An 18,861-nucleotide genomic window follows, 5' to 3' on the forward strand; every position below is an offset into this window, starting at 1 on the left:
GGACAGACCCAGTTGCCATGGGTCGACTGACTGATACATCTGGCAGATGCACCACCTTTTCCTCCTACTGTGCCATCTCGCAACGTGTTAGCCGTCTGGTTCTCCGGTCGTTTTAGCAAGGGTCGCTCCTCTGCCCTCCGCTGCTGTTTGAGGGTGACTGCCTCTAACTGCGCAGCAGCGTCCTTCGTGAGCCTCCTCCATAGAGGTCGATCTTGACACCGCTGGTGCCGGTTATCGGCAAGTCCACTCAGCTCCACATCCTCTCGTGCCACATCACTCCATCTCTTCTCTAGCCCGTGCCACGCCCGTTTGTCCCCCCTCTATTCGGCTCCCCAAAAAAATCAAAGACACCCACGCGCACATATCTCATGATGTCCGTGGCAAGCCGGGTGTAGTGGTGGTGGTGGTGGTTGCGTGTGCCAAGGTCCAACTATGTGGTATTGTAGCGGCCTTAACAGGTACAGAATTGTATCATTTGCCATGGCAGGTGGCTGGGTGTGACAGATGCCATGCCACGTGGCCTGGAAGCTCTGTTACCATGGCGGGTGGCTGAGAACTGCGCTGCTGTGGCAGGCACCTGGGTGCGAGCGCTACCATGTGGTGGGTGGCTCGGTGTAGCGGGTGGTAAGGAGCTTGCTGTGGCGGGTGGCACCTTGAACTGCAAGCAGACCGTGGGCTTGCGGTGCCGCGAGTTGAGTTTGAGGGACTCTTCGGGCGCCGCGCGGCCGGAGCTCGACTCCGACTCGAACAACTCGAACACAAAGTCCATCCTGTGGCACCCACGTGCACAGACGGAGACAAAGATCCCCCGTGTAGCCTTAACAGACTGTTGGGGCAAGTGCTGTTAGCGAGCACCCATGAAGGCCGGCATGGCACGCGAGGCTGTGGGTGACCAGCACCACGCCCGGCCGCCTTTGTCTCACACCGCACCAGCTGCTCATTTGATGCTGAATCGACCTGAGAGAGGCCCAGCACCGGTTCAGATCATCGTCACTGATGTTAACCACGACGCGACCGCTCCCCCAGATGCGCGCACACACAGAGGACCGACTGACTCAATCCTCACCCACAACTCACCCAAGCTACTCAGCACGTGCCAGGCTGGCTATCTCTCTCAGCACTAACAACATCTGCCGCATGGAGCAGCAGCAGCGTGGCCACCGCCGCCACCGCCCGGCTCTGTACCTGCTGTCCAGCACGAGGTTGAGGATGTCCTCACGAAACGTGTCTCTGTTCTTCTCCAGGAAGCCCTCCACGGTGTACAGCACCTGGCACGGGGCAACATCATCAGCAACAATACCAGCACGGGCAGCAATCGGTAACATCGGCAGCGGCGTCATTAAATATGATGAAAACGCTTCTGGGCATCTGAATAGTTGAGAATCTGGGCAAAGGTGGCCACCCACACCCTCGTGTGCCGTGCCGGCCTTCATAGGTGCCCGCGAACAGCACTTGCCCCAACAGTCTGTTAAGGCTTTACACGTGATGTGCTTGCAAGTGTTTGTGTGTGGCTGCGTGTCCGTGCGTGTCTGTGCGTGCGTGCGTACCTCTCCGGCATAGTGCTTGATCCCAAACTGGTGGTCGGCCACTCTGGGCTTTACGTAGAAGGAGTTGCTCTGAGTACGACACACACAGACTGGCTCACACCACCGTCTGTACCACCAGCACCAACACCACCACCACCGCGACACACGGCACCATCGCCACCATCCATACCACCAGCCCAGCACCAGCACCACCACCGCTACACACGGAAGCAATACGCCTGTATATTTGGAGTTTGCATGTTCTCCCTGTGGTGGCGTGTATTTTTCCCCAGGTCCTCCAGTTTTTTTTCCTCCACACTTAAAAACGTACACTCTGTTGAGCTATCATTTGTGGTCAGGTCGCTTCTGAAAACGGAGCTATGTAGCTCAGTGGGGCCCCTTCCCTGATAAAATAAATGAAATAGTTGTAGTTTTATTACCACCATCCATACCACCAGCACCAACACCACCCATACCATAGGTGGTGAGCGAGTGGTGTGCGCGGGGTGAGCGTGTAAGGTGAGGCTCACCGCGTGCTCCCCGTGGAGCTTGGCGAGCAGCGTGGCGTCCGTGCCCTTGGGGAAGCGGCTCTCCTCGTTCACCAGCGCCAGCAGCCCCAGCTTCTGCGGGGGTCACGGCCGGAGGGGGTGGGGGGGGGGATGGGGTTAAAGGTTAAGGGTTGTAGGGGTCAGGCCGATGGCAGGGATGGAGAGGTAAGGTTAGGAAGCCACGTCGCAGCTCACTCCGCGACGATTCAACAGAGGTCACGACCCGGCGTCACGACTTTGTCCGTTTACCGTCGCGTTTGTAGAGACGGAGGGTTGAGGGGGGAGGGAGGGAGGGAGAGGGTAGGAGGTAGAGGCACAGGCTGGAGAGTGGGGCCCGGAACCTCACCTTCTCCACCAGGTCGAGGCACTCGCTGTTGTCCGTCCAGTTGATGTCTTCCCATGCAATGCCCTCCCTGCACAGCGAGGACACGACCATCATCATCATCATCACCATCGCCACCGCTCACTCATTACTACTCATCACTACCACCACTCAACACCCAGTACCACTCACGGCCATCACCACCAACTCACCACTACCACCACTTGACACCCCCTACTACCACCATTCATGACTACCATTACCACCACCACCACCACCACCACTCATTGCTACAACTATCACTACGATTAACCAACAGCACTGCATGGCTATTCACCACGAAGTGAGGTCACCACAGCGCTTGTGCCAGGCTAGGTGCACATTGAGGCCATTTGAAGTGTCGAAGGCTCGCTGACAGGTCATGCGAAAGAACCAGGTGCCATGGGTTGACTGACTGAGATGACTAGCTGAGATGACTGGCAGATGCACCACCAGTGCTCCCCACTGTTCCCTCCATTGTTGTTGGAGGGCGACTTCCTCCAACTGCCCAGCAGCATCCTCCACAGAAGCCGATCTTGACACCGCTGGTACCGGTCATCGGCAAAGTCCACTCAGCTCCACATCCTCCCGTACCGCATCAGTGCCCGTTTGACCTCCTCTATCCGGCCAAACAGAAGCTGCTTGGGCGTGTCGCATGCACAAGGCAAGACCCCCCCCCCCCCCCCGCATAGGCTTCACAAACTATTGAGCGAGTGGCTGTTAGCGAGTAGCACCCTTGAAGGCCGGCGCGGCACACGACTGCCAGGAGGGGGTGGGTGGCAGCACCGCGCCTCGTGCACAAAGACCACGTGCTGTGGTGCCGATTGGCGCCCCCCACCGGCAGCACCCGGTCCTGCGTGCACCGACACCAACACTCACTACCACTACCACTCACTACCACTACTACCACTACCACTCACTACCACTACCACTCACTACCACGCACTACCACTACCACTCACTACCACTACCACTCACTACCACTACCACTCACTACCACTACCACTCACTACCACTACCACGCACTACCACTACCACTCACTACCACTACCACGCACTACCACTACTACTACACTATCACTACCACTACCACTCACTACCACTCACTACCACTACTACCACTACCACTCACTACCACCACCACTCACTACCACTACCACTACCACGCACTACCACTACCACTCACTACCACTACCACTCACTACCACTACCACGCACTACCACTACTGGTGGCGACGGTGCTGGTCGTGGTGACGGTGGTGGTGGCGACGGTGCTGGTCGTGGTGACGGTGGTGACGGTGGTGGTGGCGATGGTGGAGGCAATGGTGGTGGCGATAGTGCTGGTGGTGTTGACGGTGGTGACAGCTGCGGTGGTGCTGGTGGTGGCGGTGATGGTGCTGGTGGTAGTGACGGTGGTGACAGCGGCGATGGTACTGGTGGTGGCGGTGATGGTGCTGGTGGCGGTGACGGTGGTGACAGCGGCGATGGTACTGGTGGTGGCGGTGATGGTGCTGGTGGCGGTGACGGTGGTGACAGCGGCGATGGTGCTGGTGGTGGCGGTGCTGGGACCTGTTGTACTCGAGCTGCTCCAGTGAAAAGATGTGCGTGTTGAAGTACTCCTGCAGCTTCTCGTTGGCGTAGTTGATGTTGAACTGCTCAAAGCGGTTCACCTGCGACGGACACGCGGTGGTTCAGAGTGCGGCACCGCACCCTGCAGCGCATCACGGTGTGGCGCTGTATTGTACGGATCGGCAGAGTGTCATGCGGCGTGGTCCAGCACGGTGCTGTGAGGTGTGACCACACGGTGTGGCTACAGTTAGAAAGCCAAATCTCGCGATGCGCCGCGCAGTTTTCCGTCGATTCAAACGCACTTCAATTCAAACGCGCAGGAAACCGCAGCCGAGGCGCTGGGGAAGGCAGCCGGAACCACCGACAAGCTCTGTGGGGTCCTACGCTGGAATGCGTTTCGTCGTCAACTCCACGAATGCGGGAGGAAACCGGCAGCGCGGGGAGCAACCCCACGCGTGCGAGGGTGCAACACTCTATCCCACGCAGACAGAATGACGGGGGGCCCGCAATCTATTGACCTTTTTCCTCTTCTTGGTTCTTTCGGTAAAGTCACGTAGAATGGAAATAATAAAATAATAAAAATAAAACGGCTGCTTGCGTTGTGGCTGAAACGTCGTGAGAATTATTTTATTATGTTTTATTTTTATTATTTTATTACTTCCCTTCTACGTGACTTTACCGAAAGAACCAAGAAGATGAATCCCTGCAGTCACGAAAGCTTTAAATCGAAAAATCTATTGACCGCCATCACCTGGCACGTCCAAGGTACGGCTTCCACCTCGAACCGCTCACGGGAAAGGATTTTCGCGGAGACGGTGCGCGGCGATCCACCATCCCTCGCGGCCGCCTCGACAGCGCGGCCAAGGCAGCGACCGCCACCGCTCGGCAGAGACGCGCGGCGAGCCTGCCCCCGTACCTCGAAGTTCTCGAAGCCGAAGATGTCGAGGATGCCGATGCTGTGGAAGGGCCTCGCTCCGTGCACGCGCGCGTTGATGCGCCGCACGATCCACGAGAAGCAGCGCTCGTACAGAGACATCGCCAGCGAGTCGCGAGAGTCCGCCGCCTGGGGTGGTGTGGGGGTAGGGACAGGGCGGGGGGCGGGGGGACAGGGTGGGACACAGGCGGGCAGGGGCAGCCGCCACCTGTCTGGCGTTGCCTCGGCACAGTGCGGGAATCGGCATGGTCCGTGTCCCGACGGGAGCCGGAATTGATTTGTGCCGAGACGTGGTGCTGCTGACGTGTGGAGCGCCGTCGCGTTGGCATGGCGATTACGCACACGCTGTCACCTGCTCCCTCCCCTCACCCCCCTCCCCTCACCCCCCTCCCCTCACCCCCCTCCCCTCACCCCCCCTCCCCTCACCCCCCTCCCCTCACCCCCCTCCCCTCACCCCCCTCCCCTCACCCCCTCCCCTCACCCCTCACCCCCCTCTCCTCACACCCCTCACCCCCCTCCCCTCACCCCCCTCCCCTCACCCCCCTCCCCTCACCTCCCTCCCCTCACCTCCCTCCCCTCACCTCCCTCCCCTCACCCCCCTCCCCTCACCCCCCTCCCCTCACCCCCCTCCCCTCACCCCCCCTCCCCTCACCCCCCTCCCCTCACCCCCCTCCCCTCACCTCCTCCCCTCACCCCCCTCCCCTCACCCCCCTCCCCTCACCCCCTCTCCTCACACCCCTCCCCTCACCCTCCTCCCCTCACCCCCCTCCCCTCACCCCCCTCACCCCCCTCCCCTCACCCCCCTCCCCTCACCCCCCTCCCCTCACCTCCCTCCCCTCACCTCCCTCCCCTCACCTCCCTCTCCTCACCTCCCTCCCCTCACCTCCCTCCCCTCACCCCCTCCCCTCACCTCCCTCCCCTCACCTCCCTCCCCTCACCCCCCTCCCCTCACCCCCCTCCCCTCACCCCCCTCCCCCTCACCTCCCTCCCCTCACCTCCCTCTCCTCACCTCCCTCCCCTCACCTCCCTCCCCTCACCCCCCTCCCCTCACCCCCTCTCCTCACCTCCCTCCCCTCACCTCCTCCCCTCACCCCCCTCCCCTCACCCCCCTCTCCTCACCTCCCTCCCCTCACCCCCCTCTCCTCACCTCCCTCTCCGGAACCATCGCCAGTGCTCACCCCATGCCTCTCCCCCCCCCCCGCCCCCCCCCACTCCCCCTCACCTGTGCGATGGTGAGCGGCGTGCTGATCTCCTCTCCGCGTAGGGTCATGGACCGCTGGGTCAGCGCCTCGGCCAGCGGCTCCTCGTCCACGCCCAGCAGCTCGGCCGCACGGCACAGAGCTGAGCCACAGACCACCCAGAGAACCACAACCACTAAGATAACCACAACTGCTACAACCACCACCACTATGACTACAAGAGTGAACAGTCCACAAACCTCGTAAGAATACATTTTTATCTATTCATCAGGCCTGCACATAATCACCTGCCCACAGACCCCACCGTCTACCCCCCCCCCCGTCACCATCACTGGAGGACACCTGAGCCCCCCCCCCACTGCTCCCCCTCCACCCCCACTACCCCCCCCCCCTCACTGCCCCCCCCAACTGCTCCCCCCATCACCACCACTGGAGGACACCTGCCCCCCCCCACTGCCCCCCCCCCCCTCACCACCATTGGAGGACACCTGCGCGCCCCCCACTACCCCCCCCACTGCCCCCCTCACTGCCCCCCCCCTGCCCCCCCCCTCACCACCACTGGAGGACACCTGCGCGCCCCCCACTGCTCCCCCTCCACCCCCACTACCCCCCCCCACTGCCCCCCCCCACTGCCCCCCCCCCACTGCCCCCCCCCCTCACCACCACTGGAGGACACCTGCGCGCCCCCCCCACTGCTCCCCCTCCACCCCCACTACCCCCCCCCCCACTGCCCCCCCCCCACTGCCCCCCCCCCACTGCCCCCCCCCCCTCACCACCACTGGAGGACACCTGCGCGCCCCCCGCCGTAGCGAACTCGATGTTCCCCACGAGCAGCACGGCCGAGAGCAAGCGCAGCACCTCCCTCCTCTCGTCCGCCGAGAAGCACATCGCCTCCATCGCGCCCTGGGGGAGCGGGGGCGTGACAGCGGCGTTAGAACAGCACCGCTCCCGAGTGGGGCGTTAAACCACACAAGTCACATCCCTCCCTGATTTCAGGCCACGTGTGAAAGTGCACGACCCTAGGGTGGGGGCACCATCCCCCCCCCCTTCCAGCGCCAACCCCCTAGGTGCTCATCCCGCAAAGCCCGCGGGCGAGCCCCCCCTTCCGACCCCCGAGCCTCAACAGTAGCGGCCGACCTCACGTCGCCGCGAGGCGGTGGGCACTCCCCTCGGCCTCCTCCACCCACGAGCATCTCCAGCTCAGAGGGCCCCGGTGGGCAGGGCCAGCCAAGGGCGCGGGAGGCTTTCGCCCACGTGCCCACGTGCCCACACACCCACGTGCCCACACACCCACGTGCCCACGTGCCCACGTGCCCACGTGCCCACGTGCCCACACGCCCACGTGCCACTACATTGGAACGTCTGGGGAGGCGTCGGCGCGGCAGTTTGTGGCGCCGCGCTACGAACCCAGCCGCCCGTGAGTCCGACTCCCGGTCCCGCGCGGTCCCAACTCCGAGTGATTCTCTCCCTTCGACGGCGAGCGCAGGCCGCGCGGCGGCGCGCTGCAAGCTCATCTCCGTCACAATTCACGATTGTCGTCGTCTGGGTGTGTCGCGGTGCGTGCGGAGCGGGTGCTGTGCTGTGCGTGGGTGTGGGCCGCGTCGTCACCATGACGTCCGTGTAGAGGCCCCGGTCGGCGCTGGGGTCGTCCAGGGCGCTGCTCGACTGCTTCAGGTAGTGGTAGCTCTCGGGGCTCGAGATGTGCAGCTCCTCTGTGACCACGGAGACAAAAATCCCCCCCCCCACGTGTGGCATTGAAAAGACCGTTTGGGGCAAGTGTTGCCGAGCGAGTAGTAGGGCTGAACGATGAATCGATGTCAATTCGAAATCGCGATTAGCAAATTGCAAAGGCTGCGATTTTTTGCGATTTTAAAAGTCCTATTGCTTTCTTATTGGAATTGTTTGATTTTTTATTATTATAACTTTATTTATTTATCTTAACAATTGTTCTATTTTCATTGTTCTATTTCAATTACAACATTTTAATAAGTACATGTTGGAAGCAATTCAGATCTTTTAAGTTCTCATCCTTGCATTAGAATATAGAGAGCAGTTCATATTGTGATGGTATCACGTGTTTTAAATCTTTTACACAGTGAATGTTGAACTGAATCTTGACTCAAATCGGCAATACCTGTCAGAAAAATCGCAATTAGATATTTTCCCCAAATCGTTCAGCCCTAGCGAGTAGCACCTATGAAGGTCGGCACTACACGCGAAGGGGTGGGTGGCCAACGCCACGCCCGGCCGCCTTTGACTCCCCAGCGAAGATGTTTACACACCGCACCCACGTACTCAGTCTGAGTCGGCCTAGGGGAGGCCCATGGCCGTACAGCGTACGCACGCAGTGGCTCCCCATCACGACACACGGTGGGGGGTGTTTGTGGGAGGGGGCAGCGAGACCTCGGAGTGCTGGGCAGGCCCCCCGCGTCACGGCGTAGAAGATGTGGAAGTTCCTCTCTCCCGGGTTCTGCCGCACGACGCGATTCTGAAACCACGACAACACCGCGTTAGCCACGCTTGCAGTCGCCGCCGCAATCGCCACCGCCACAACCATCAGCGACGATCATCACCATCGCCTCGATCATCACCACCACCCCCACAACTATCACCACGATGATCAACATCATTACCAACATCATCAACATCCCTAGCATCATTATTTCCATTTTCACCACCACCAATGTTACATTCATCACCATTTACACGACCATTATCACAATCTGCACCATGACCATCATTACCACTATCAATACCGCCATCATCATCACTATTACCACCACTATGACCATCGTTACGACCACTAACACGGCTACCACCACCATCACTCTCACCCTCTCACCTTCTCCAGGAGGTCTGTAGTACGCGGTGGCCGAGGAGAGGTCGTGAGGTCAAGGGTCAACGGGGGTCGTACAGGGGGATCACAGGGGCCTCTGCTGTCAACTCAGAGGCCAAGACTCATGAAGGGATAGATCACATCACTCGTGGCAATCGACCCTCGGCGTGAGGCAAATGGTAGAGCCAGGGTTACATCCTCAGTGGAGAATGTGTCCACTTGTGTTGGGATGAATGTGAAAGTTGGCGTCAGCGTTCACGAGTTGCCAGGCAATGGTGGCATACACGTTAGCGTCGTCATTGTCGTTAGCGTCGGGGTTAGTGTGACGCTGACGATTGGAGTGAGCATTCGGTTAAGGCTGTGCGTGAGGTGTGGTGAGGAGGAGGTGGAGTAGGACGATGAGCAGAAGGATACAGTGGAGGATGCGGCCGCCCCTGATCGTTCCCTGCTGGCAAAAGTTGAGCTGCACGAAGCGGCCGAAGCGGCTGGAGTTGTGGTTGTGCACCGTGCGAGCGTTCCCAAACGCCTCCATGATGGGGCTGCTCCACACGGGGGGGAGGAGGGTAGGGGGCAGCGTGTGGGAGCGCGAGAGGGCAGTGGGAGCGGGAGAGGGGAGGGCGAGTGGGAAACGCGTGCGGAACAGAGGTCACCGGGAGAGTACACGGTGGGGGTCGACGTCCACACGGCCTCCGAGGTCACGGCAGGAGGTTCTCTCACAGTCTGTGTGGGTGGCGTGTGTCTGTGTGTACGTGTGTGTGTAGGGGAGCGGTAGTGTAGCGGTTAGCGCACTGCGCTATAAACCTGGCGACCCAGGTTCGACTCCCGCTCACGGCCAACACCAGTGACGATTATCTGAACCGGTCCCGGGCCTCCCCTAGGTCGACTCAGCCTCAAATGAGTACCTCGTGCGATGTGTAAACATCGTCACTAGGGAGACAAAGGCGGCCGGGCGGGGTGTTGGCCACCCACCCCCTCGTGTGCCGTGCCGGCCTTCATAGGTGCTCGCTAACAGCACTTGCCCCTACAGTCTGTTCGGGCTATACGGGGGATCTTTGTCTTTATCTGCAGCAACGTGCAGCAATGTGAAAACTTGGCTGAGACTCGGTGACGATTCTCTGGGCGAAGGAGCGCCGTGCTGGTGGGGTGCGCGTGGCACCTGCTGTGCAGCACGGCTCGCTCCACGTGGGTGCTCGAGTCGAGGCGGGAGGACTTGGCGGAGGCCTGGCTCGCGGCCGACAGGAAGTCCAGGATGATCTTGGTGCTCTCCGTCTTGCCGGCTCCGCTCTCGCCGCTGACGAGACCACGCGGACACGCATACACGCGGAGGACAGGCAGACACGTGAACACGCAGACACACGGACAGGTGGACACGTTAACACAAGAACACGCAAACATAGGAACAATGTGTGCTAATTATTTATTTCTTTACGTGTGTTGGGCCTGAACCTCAAAAGTCATCAGCGTCTCAGTGGAGAATTGCACAACAAAGTAAATGAGGCTTTGTTTTTTATTAACACTTCCCATCAGCCGCACAGCCTTGTGGGAGTGCATCAATTCAGCAGCGTTGATTCGGTGTTTAGACACTCAGCGTCTCATCAGGTGAAGGCCATAGCCTCCGAATGTTTGCCAGGTCATGAGTATTGATTGTTTCCAGCAAGCCTGGACTCCTCACCAATATTTATTATTACCCTTGAACCAAAACCCAAACACATCCTAACCCTACAGCAAACTATGGGTGTGGTACTGGTGCGGCAATGGGTGTGGGTGTGGCAATGGCGTGTTCAATGGGTGTGCCACTGGGCGTGTGTCAGTGGCACGCACCTGATGAGGACACACTGGCTGTCGCCATGCCGCCACAGGCCGCGGTAGCACTCCCCGGCGATGGCGTAGAGGTGGGGCGGCAGCTCGCCTAGCCGGTGCCTTCTGTAGGCCTCCACGCTGGCAGCGCCGTAGAGCCCCGCGATCGTCTCGTAGGGGTTGACGGCCGCCAGGATTGAGCCGATGTATGTCTGCTCCGCACCGCGGCGCACGGGGATCGCGTAAGTTACAACGACGCGTTTACTTGTGTGCATGTCGCCGCGGCATTGTGGTTCACGCACATTGCATCTCCCACAGTCGCTCTGAGGAAGCACGGATGAGCGGCAAGCTCGCAGCAGCAGTCAGGCGGTGAGGAGCCGGCGTGACCAGCGACGACCCAAGCTCTCTGCGGCCCTCCATGAATGAAGACGTTTGCAGCCATTTAAAGAGGGTTTATGCATGTCAGAGGAAAATGGATCACCCGGAGAAAACCCCCATGTGACAGAAAGGGGGCAACGCTCTATCCCATACAAGATAGACAGATGGCATTGGTATTAGTCCACATTTTGCAGTTCTGCATTCTCCTGTCAAGCCACAGCATGGCACCTGGACGCCCACGGGAAAGGATTTTCGCAACGTGTTGTGCGATCCGCCAAGCCTCGCTGCTGCTGCTGCTGCTGCCACCACACAGTGCTTGGGGCGCGTTCCGTGGGCAGGGCGCCCCGAGCGCTTCCCTGCCGAGTGGCTTGTTTGCCCAGAGCACATCGTCGTACCAGCAGCCAATCGTCCAAGGAGCTGCCTCGCAGAGCCTTGGGTGGGCGTGTCAGAGTCCAGCCAATCCGAGGCGCCGTAACCTTCCTGCGAACTCTCGATGTGCGGTTCCTTGTCCGAGCCAGGTGCGTCGTGACGTTACGCCGCCGTTACGAGGCGCTCTGCGTCTTTGACCGAGACCTAACGTCCGCCTCGCAGTCGCGCCACGCACGGCAGAACGCTCTGCCCGTTGAACGCTCCCCCGGATCACAGGCCTCATGCGCCACCTCCGCCACTATCATAACCACCGCCAACACAATCGCCATCATCACCACCACTGCCATCATCACCACCACCGCCACGCGGGGGGAGAGCGCGGCACAGCGCCAGCAGTGCCTAATGTCCGCTCTGAAGCAGACTGTGCGCCATTCGCGATTGATGCGCCCCGCAAGATTAACCGGGGCGGTCACGGGGCTCGAACCGCGAACCTCTGTGACGGAGCGGCAGGCACGCTTGCCGCTCGGGCCCCACCAAGAAATGCGCTTGAAAGATTTCGCTGTGGGCTGTCGAATTGTTGGGAGAAGCCAATCCACTATCCTCCCGCTAATTGGCGCCAAGTGTCACAGACTGAACGTGTTTTACCCAGAGCCTGTTCACCAAGCTAAAAACGCCAAATAATCTTGCGTATCTTACAGAATTCTCCGTCGAGCTAGGACCCATATCGACGAACAGAGAGGGCCCTCGCCTGTGAACTTATGGCCATTCGCCAGCGATGGTTCAAGCAAGGCCAACTCTGCTGATAAGACACTCAACGTCGAAACCGCTGCAGAGTTTAATTGCTTGTGTTGAACCCGCGCTGCTGAAATCATGCAAATCCCAGAATGCCGTGCGCTCTGATGGGATGTGCACAACAACAAAAAAATCCTTTTATACGTTTTACATCGCTAGAACGATACGTGGTGGGAAAATTGTCCGGCGATTAATTTAATTTCTTCCCAGAGGATGGCGTTACCCAACCAGTTGTGAGAAGTGGGCCACTGTTCTATGCCCTTGGTCTGATTGTAATTCGAAAAACATTGTGATGTAACGCGCATATGATTTACCGATCCGGTCATTTCCTGCTTGACAGATACGATCTTTCTTTCACGCCCTGTGCGGATAACATGATCCTGGAACCCTTCCAGATGTCACCGACAATCGCCCCCCCAGCGCCCAGTAAATGTATTCGGAAACTTTTAATCGCTACCGGGGCCACACAACCTGTTTACCGAATGTCGCTTGGGGATTTTCCCATCGGCGAACCTCTACGCCGACGGCAGCAATTGTTGTGGAGAGTCGGGGGAGGGGGGAGAATGACGCAGTCGGAACGTAGCGCGTTTCGCCGCTCGCTGCGGAGGGTACGCGGTTCGAGATTGGCGGCCATCCTGGTTAATACCGCGCTTGGCTGTAACGGTGGACGTTACAGATCACGTGACATTACCCGAGAGAGAGAGTCGGCTCATTCCAGTGCCAGCATCACGGTCCACATTTTCCAGATAAAAAAAAACTACAGGCAAAAAGACTACCACCACATAGCAACGTCACCCCCCCCCCCCACTAGCAGATTATACCCGTCCGTGAAACATACCACGCGTCCGCGTGGTAGCCTCTTCTGCAGGAATGGTGCAGAACACCGAGCGTGCGCCCTCCCCATCCGCAGGAGCGCCGCGTTTAACAACGCCTTTGAGCGGCGCGCGGCCCTCAAACCCACCGCCGCGTCATCATCTAGGGCATCGACCGCATTATCTGCCTCGATTTGCAAAACCTCCACGGCCACGACGCCCGTGATGCTCGCGCTTCCCCCCACCCTCACCCCCCCCCCTCACCCCCCCCCCCATCTCGTCAGTTCTCAGAAGCTAAGTGTAAGGATTAAGCCTGAATAGTGAACGCTTGCATGGAGTTACTACCGCTGTGCATAACAGGTGTTATAGACGGCGGAGATCTGGCTACGTTGTGGGCAGTGGCCAAAATCAACCGTTGGGCCTGTGCTTCTGTGCTCCCACATTGACGGTTCCCGACTTCACTTCACTGACACTTGAGTGGAGTCATTCATAATAACCTCTATTTCATCAAGCGCCTTTCATTGTGAAGTATCTCAAAGCGGTGCAGGTGTATCATCGGCGCGGGTGTATCATCGGCGCGGGTGTATCACGAGCGCGGGTGTATCATCGGCGTGGGTGTATCATCGGCGTGGGTGTATCATCGGCGCGGGTGTATCATCGGCGCGGGTGTGCAGCTCACGTAGATGAGCTTGTGCCGGTAGCGGAGGTGCAGGTTGTGCAGGATGGCCCCCTCGTGGAGCTCCGCCAGGGAGCTCATGTCCTCCACCCCCTCGGGCTCCCAGGCCGGCATGGCTCGCACGTTGACTCGCGCCACGGAGCCGGGGGTCAGCGTGAACGTCTGTGCCGCGCGTGCAGAGAGAACAAAGGCAAAGGTCCCCCGTGTGGCCCGTCGCGAGTTTGTTGGGGCGAGTGCCGTGATGAAGGCCGGCACGGCACACGAGGAGATGGTTTGACCAGAGCCCACGCACGCACGCGCCTTCATCGCTTGGAGTGGCGATGTTTACACACGGCACCAGGTACTCATTTGAGGCTGAGTCGACATAAGGGAGGGCCCGGGACCAGTTCAGATAATCGTTACTGCTATTGATCTTGAGCAGGAATCGATCTCTGGTTTCTGGGTTCACACATCCACACACACCAACACACAGACTGACACACACAAAATACAGACGGACACACCGACACACACACACATATATGCTCTCTGTAAAAGGGTTATTCTTTACTCTTGGGTACACATTGAGAAAGGGTACCCAGCCTTCCTGGGTGCACCTTGTAAGTTCGCTCACACACTCAGTGACCCCGCTGGGTCCATTCAAGGGGATGTGCCCCCCCCCCCCCGGGGCAAGAGGGGTGACTGCCACCCTCCCCACAGGGGACACGGTGGGGGGGGTGTGCTCGGGGGAAGGTGGCCACCAGGTAACTGAGTGGGCGACCGAGCGGGTGACCAGCGGATGACCGAGTGGCTGATCGAGTGGGTGATAATGCGGGTAACCATCCGGGTGATTGAGTGGGTGACCGTGTGGGTGACTAAGTGGGTGACCGAGCGGGTGACCGTGTGGGTGACTAAGTGGGTCACTGTGCGGGTGACCAAATGGGTGACCAAGTGGGTGACCGAGCGGGTGACCATGGGGGTGACCGTGTGGGTGTTTTTAGACAAAACCTTGGGTATTTTAAGGAAACGCGCACAAGGCCACGGAAGCCGGGACACACTTCCACCCCATTACAGACGCACACACACAAGACAAAGGTCCCCCATATAGCTCTATTGACTGTCCAGTGAACATGCAACGTCGTGTTGTAGGAAGTGCTGTTAGAGAACACCTATTAAGGCAAGCAAGGCACAAAAGGAGGTCATGTGGCCACCACCACGCCTGGCCGCCTTTGTCTCCCCAGTGGTGATGTGTTTATACACCGCACCAGCTACTCGTTTAAGGCCGAGTCAACCTAGGAAAAGCTCAGGACTGGTTTGGATATCACTCGCCACTGATGTTAGCCGTCGCGGTAATCGAACTCAGGTTGCCGTATGCACACACGCTCACAAAGACAAAGACAAAGATTCCCCCTATAGCCTAACAGACTGTTCGGGCAAGTGCTGTTAGCGAGCATCTATGAAGGCCGGAACGGTACAGTAGAGAGTGGGGTGGCCAACACCACGCCCGGCCGCCTTTGTCTCTCCAGTGGCGATGTTTACACACCGTGCCAGGTACTCGTTTAAGGCTGAGACAACCTAGGGGAGGCCCAGGACCGGTTCAGATCATCACTGGTGTTGGCCGTGAACGGGTCACCGGGTTCGTAGCGCAGCACTCTAACCACTACACTACCGCTCCCCACACACACACGCATACACACACACACTAACGTACACAAACACACACTCCCACGTACATCTATATAAACACACAACATTAAAGACACGCACGTGCGTGCGCGCGCGCGGCACACATTTGCCCAATGCAGACACAATCACACCCGGATACACACAGTTGCCAATACATTTCACGTGCGTGCACACAGGCCATGCACAATTGTTATTATCATTTCAGGAGACATCACCACGGCAGAAAACTCCGCTGCTCCTCACGCGGTTATCTGGCTTGACCACCAGAACGTGACGTTGTAGTTGTTGTTCTGCGATCTACATCGGCCGTACGGAAGTAGAAGATCTGCGAATGAAGACGATTGTCATTGCGCTTGTTGACCCAGGAGAGTGTGAAGGAGCCTTGAGACTCAGCAGGGTCCTGCCAAGTTCAGTGTATGAATACTGATTTATACTGGAGAAATCAGATGAGCTGTAAAGCTCTTTTGTGGGTGATGTTGCTGCTGCGTGCGATCCCAACCGAGTAATTTGTAGGTCATTTTTCAGCATTGGGAAGTTTGAGCGCGATACCGATGACATTGTGCGTGGTCTTTTTGTTTAACTATGGAAGGCAACCAGAGAACCAGGAGGAAATCATTGCAGTACAGGGGGTGAACATCCACACTCCCACTCACTCACTCACCCACTCACCCACTCACCCACTCACTTACCCACTCACTCACTCAACCACCCACTCACTCACTCACTCACACACTCAACCACCCACTCAACCACCCATTCACTCACTCACCCATTCACTCACTCACTCACCCACCCAACCACTCAACCACCCACCCACTCAACCACCCACCCACTCACACACTCACCCAATCACTCACTCACCCAATCACTCACTGACCCACTCACTCACCCATCCACCCACTCACCCACCCACCCACTCACTCACCCAATCACTCACTCACCCACTCACCCACTGACGAAATTGAGCCTCATCCTGGTCCCTTCACTTCTCACGTTGTTCAAACAAATACATTAGGGGGGGGGGGTAGTTGGTCTGATAACACCGCAAGCCAGACAAGATGGTGCTGAGACCGAGTGAGGGCGCGGTAGCCGGTTGCCCGCCTCACAGAGCAGCCCTCGCACGCGGGGAACAACGCGGACCCCCCGGTGGCTCCGACCGTCAACACGGCGGTTTCGCAACCCGCCAGGCCGGCACGCCACTCTGACGCAGCGCCACCGCCGGCACGCGGCGTGACCACCGGCACGGCTGACGGCCCCCCCACCACCCCCCCGTCCCAGCTGCGTGACGTCTCCACTGTCGGAGCGGAAGCAAGCGGAGGCTGCCGCAGGACGATCGGCCCTCGTACCCCCCCGTGCCCCGCGTGCCCCCCGTGCCCCCCGTACCAATCGTGCGCCCGTAGCGGTGCTTCCACGTTCACCATTCCGCCGCCGTCGCCCTCCCACGAGGAGGAGCGACCGGGCCGCCCGGCAGCGACCGAGCGCCGCTCGCTCAACGCCGCGAGTTTCCGTGGACACGCGGATAAAACGCGAGCAACAGGAGTGGTATTTACGGACTAAATCGAAGTCATGTGGGCGCTGGCGGAGCACACAATCAGGCGCCTTTGTGATTAGCAGGGCTCGCTACCCCCCCACCCTCCTCCTCGTCCTACTCCTCCTCGCGCTTCCAGCTACATCTGTCATGTGAACCCTCATACCCCCCTCCTTGCACCACCCCCAAACTGCCTCGGCCCCCACAGCCACTGCCCCCCCCCCACTCTCCTGCCAATGCCTTCAGTGTGTGGGGGCAGCCCGGGGCATTACCACCCCCACGCCCCAGCCTTCTTTACCCGCCCCCCACTACTACCGCCCCCCACCCACGCCCAACGTTGTCTGTCGGAATGAGCAGCCCCACGTGGTGTCGGACGTACATTTTCGACTCTTGGGACACGTGGTTACTCGCGATGGGTATCATCGCGAAGTGGCCTTTCGCCTTGGGGCACAGGGAGCCAACTGAGTTGGACTGCGATTCAGAGAGAAGCCACGTGTCCAGCTGTCTACATGGCGGGTCTTTGTCTCCGTGTGACGATGCCTCAGCGAGTTTCATGCCCACAGCGCCAGACCACAAGCCATTGTTTTTTTTCTCTCTTCAACTGCATCAACTTCAACCGCGCATTACGAGTGGCTAGATGTTGTGAGCGAGGCCGCCTGCTCCGCGCAACTGCCCTGAGATGTGGCGACAATCCCCCCCCCCCCCATTCCATTCAAGCGTCGATTCTCCCCCACGTGCTGCCGTCGCCGGCGCAGGCTACGGAGGCTACGCGGTGACGAGACGCGGAGACATCCGCGACTTAACCCCAGGCGGGAGTTCGTTGAGGCTACCGGGCTCGCTTGTCCGGGCGGAGAGCTGGGGTGACGGAGGGGAGACGGAGGGGAGAGCTGGGGAGACGGGGGAAGAGAGCTGGGGAGACGTAGGGGAGACGGAGGGGAAAGCTGGGGGGACGGAGGGGAGACGGAGGGGAGACGGAGGGGAGAGCTGGGGAGACGGAGGGGAGACGTAGGGGAGACGGAGGGGAGAGCTGGGGAGACGGAGGGGAGACGTAGGGGAGACGGAGGGGAGAGCTGGGGAGATGTAGGCAAGACGGGGGTGACGAGAGTGCAAGCACCGCAGGAGTGCCGTACTATTTTGGGTCAAAACAACAGCGCAGAGTTGGGGAAATATTGAGCAATGGCGAGAGAGAGAGAGCCGTGCACGTAAACAGAACAATAAATCAAAATTAAAAAAAATCTAGAATTTTTATACAAGCCACCGCCGGTTTTGTCCACTACAGTCGCTACAGATTCGCCGCCCGCCTCACATCCCGCCTCCCCAGAAATGTGGTGAATCGTCATTGTTTTGCGGGGGCGGGAGGGTCACGATTCGATCCCAGGATCGATTCTCATTTCAACTTCACGCTCAGGCTCTCGTGACCGATATCGTGATTCGTGCCAAATTTGGTTTATAGATCCTGTCACGTGGGTCCGACGTCAGCGCTTAACTGAGAATCCTTCGCCACCCAGCGACAGGGCCAATCAAATCGAGTTGGCACTTCGTGGGCAAATGTGCCGATTGATTTGGTTCATCAGCAAACCTGGAGGAGGAGGAATATTCAAAAGCCAGGGAGGTGCTGGCAATGATTACGAACGACGTTTCGCAGGAGACTACCTCCAGCGCCATCGACGTCGACAGGAGTTCAGCTCTCGCAAGGAACACCCTTGGCCCGAAACGTCACCTGTTACAGGTTTTCCCTCCCTCTATACGGCCGTCGTAGATGCTCTCCAAAACAGGTCGCAACAAAGCGAACCCGCGTGAGACGTCTGCCTCCCAAGCGGCGCGCACCGTGCACGCATAACGTCATCTCACGTCCGAACCGCACGGTCGCA

General features: G+C 59.1%; 1 protein-coding gene across 1 annotated transcript in view; it reads right to left on the bottom strand.

Annotated features, from left to right (window-relative positions):
* LOC144729175 (unconventional myosin-X-like) overlaps positions 1–18,861 on the bottom strand; it is a 67,074-nt gene that overhangs the window by 20,930 nt on the left and 27,283 nt on the right. The window contains exons 3-18 of the mRNA XM_078609208.1: positions 13,801–13,959; positions 10,795–10,982; positions 10,130–10,264; positions 9,388–9,512; positions 8,980–8,993; positions 8,541–8,625; positions 7,746–7,849; positions 6,911–7,040; positions 6,161–6,279; positions 4,921–5,067; positions 4,005–4,105; positions 2,421–2,487; positions 2,057–2,149; positions 1,548–1,616; positions 1,186–1,268; positions 653–770 (exon numbers count right to left, since the gene is read on the bottom strand). Of these exons, the coding sequence (XP_078465334.1) occupies positions 653–770; positions 1,186–1,268; positions 1,548–1,616; positions 2,057–2,149; positions 2,421–2,487; positions 4,005–4,105; positions 4,921–5,067; positions 6,161–6,279; positions 6,911–7,040; positions 7,746–7,849; positions 8,541–8,625; positions 8,980–8,993; positions 9,388–9,512; positions 10,130–10,264; positions 10,795–10,982; positions 13,801–13,959 (1,737 nt within the window). The remainder of the gene's footprint in view (positions 1–652; positions 771–1,185; positions 1,269–1,547; positions 1,617–2,056; positions 2,150–2,420; positions 2,488–4,004; positions 4,106–4,920; positions 5,068–6,160; positions 6,280–6,910; positions 7,041–7,745; positions 7,850–8,540; positions 8,626–8,979; positions 8,994–9,387; positions 9,513–10,129; positions 10,265–10,794; positions 10,983–13,800; positions 13,960–18,861) is intronic.

This window comes from Lampetra planeri, chromosome 31 (assembly GCF_965212315.1).
Source record: "Lampetra planeri chromosome 31, kcLamPlan1.2.h2, whole genome shotgun sequence".
Classification (NCBI taxonomy): domain Eukaryota; kingdom Metazoa; phylum Chordata; class Hyperoartia; order Petromyzontiformes; family Petromyzontidae; genus Lampetra; species Lampetra planeri.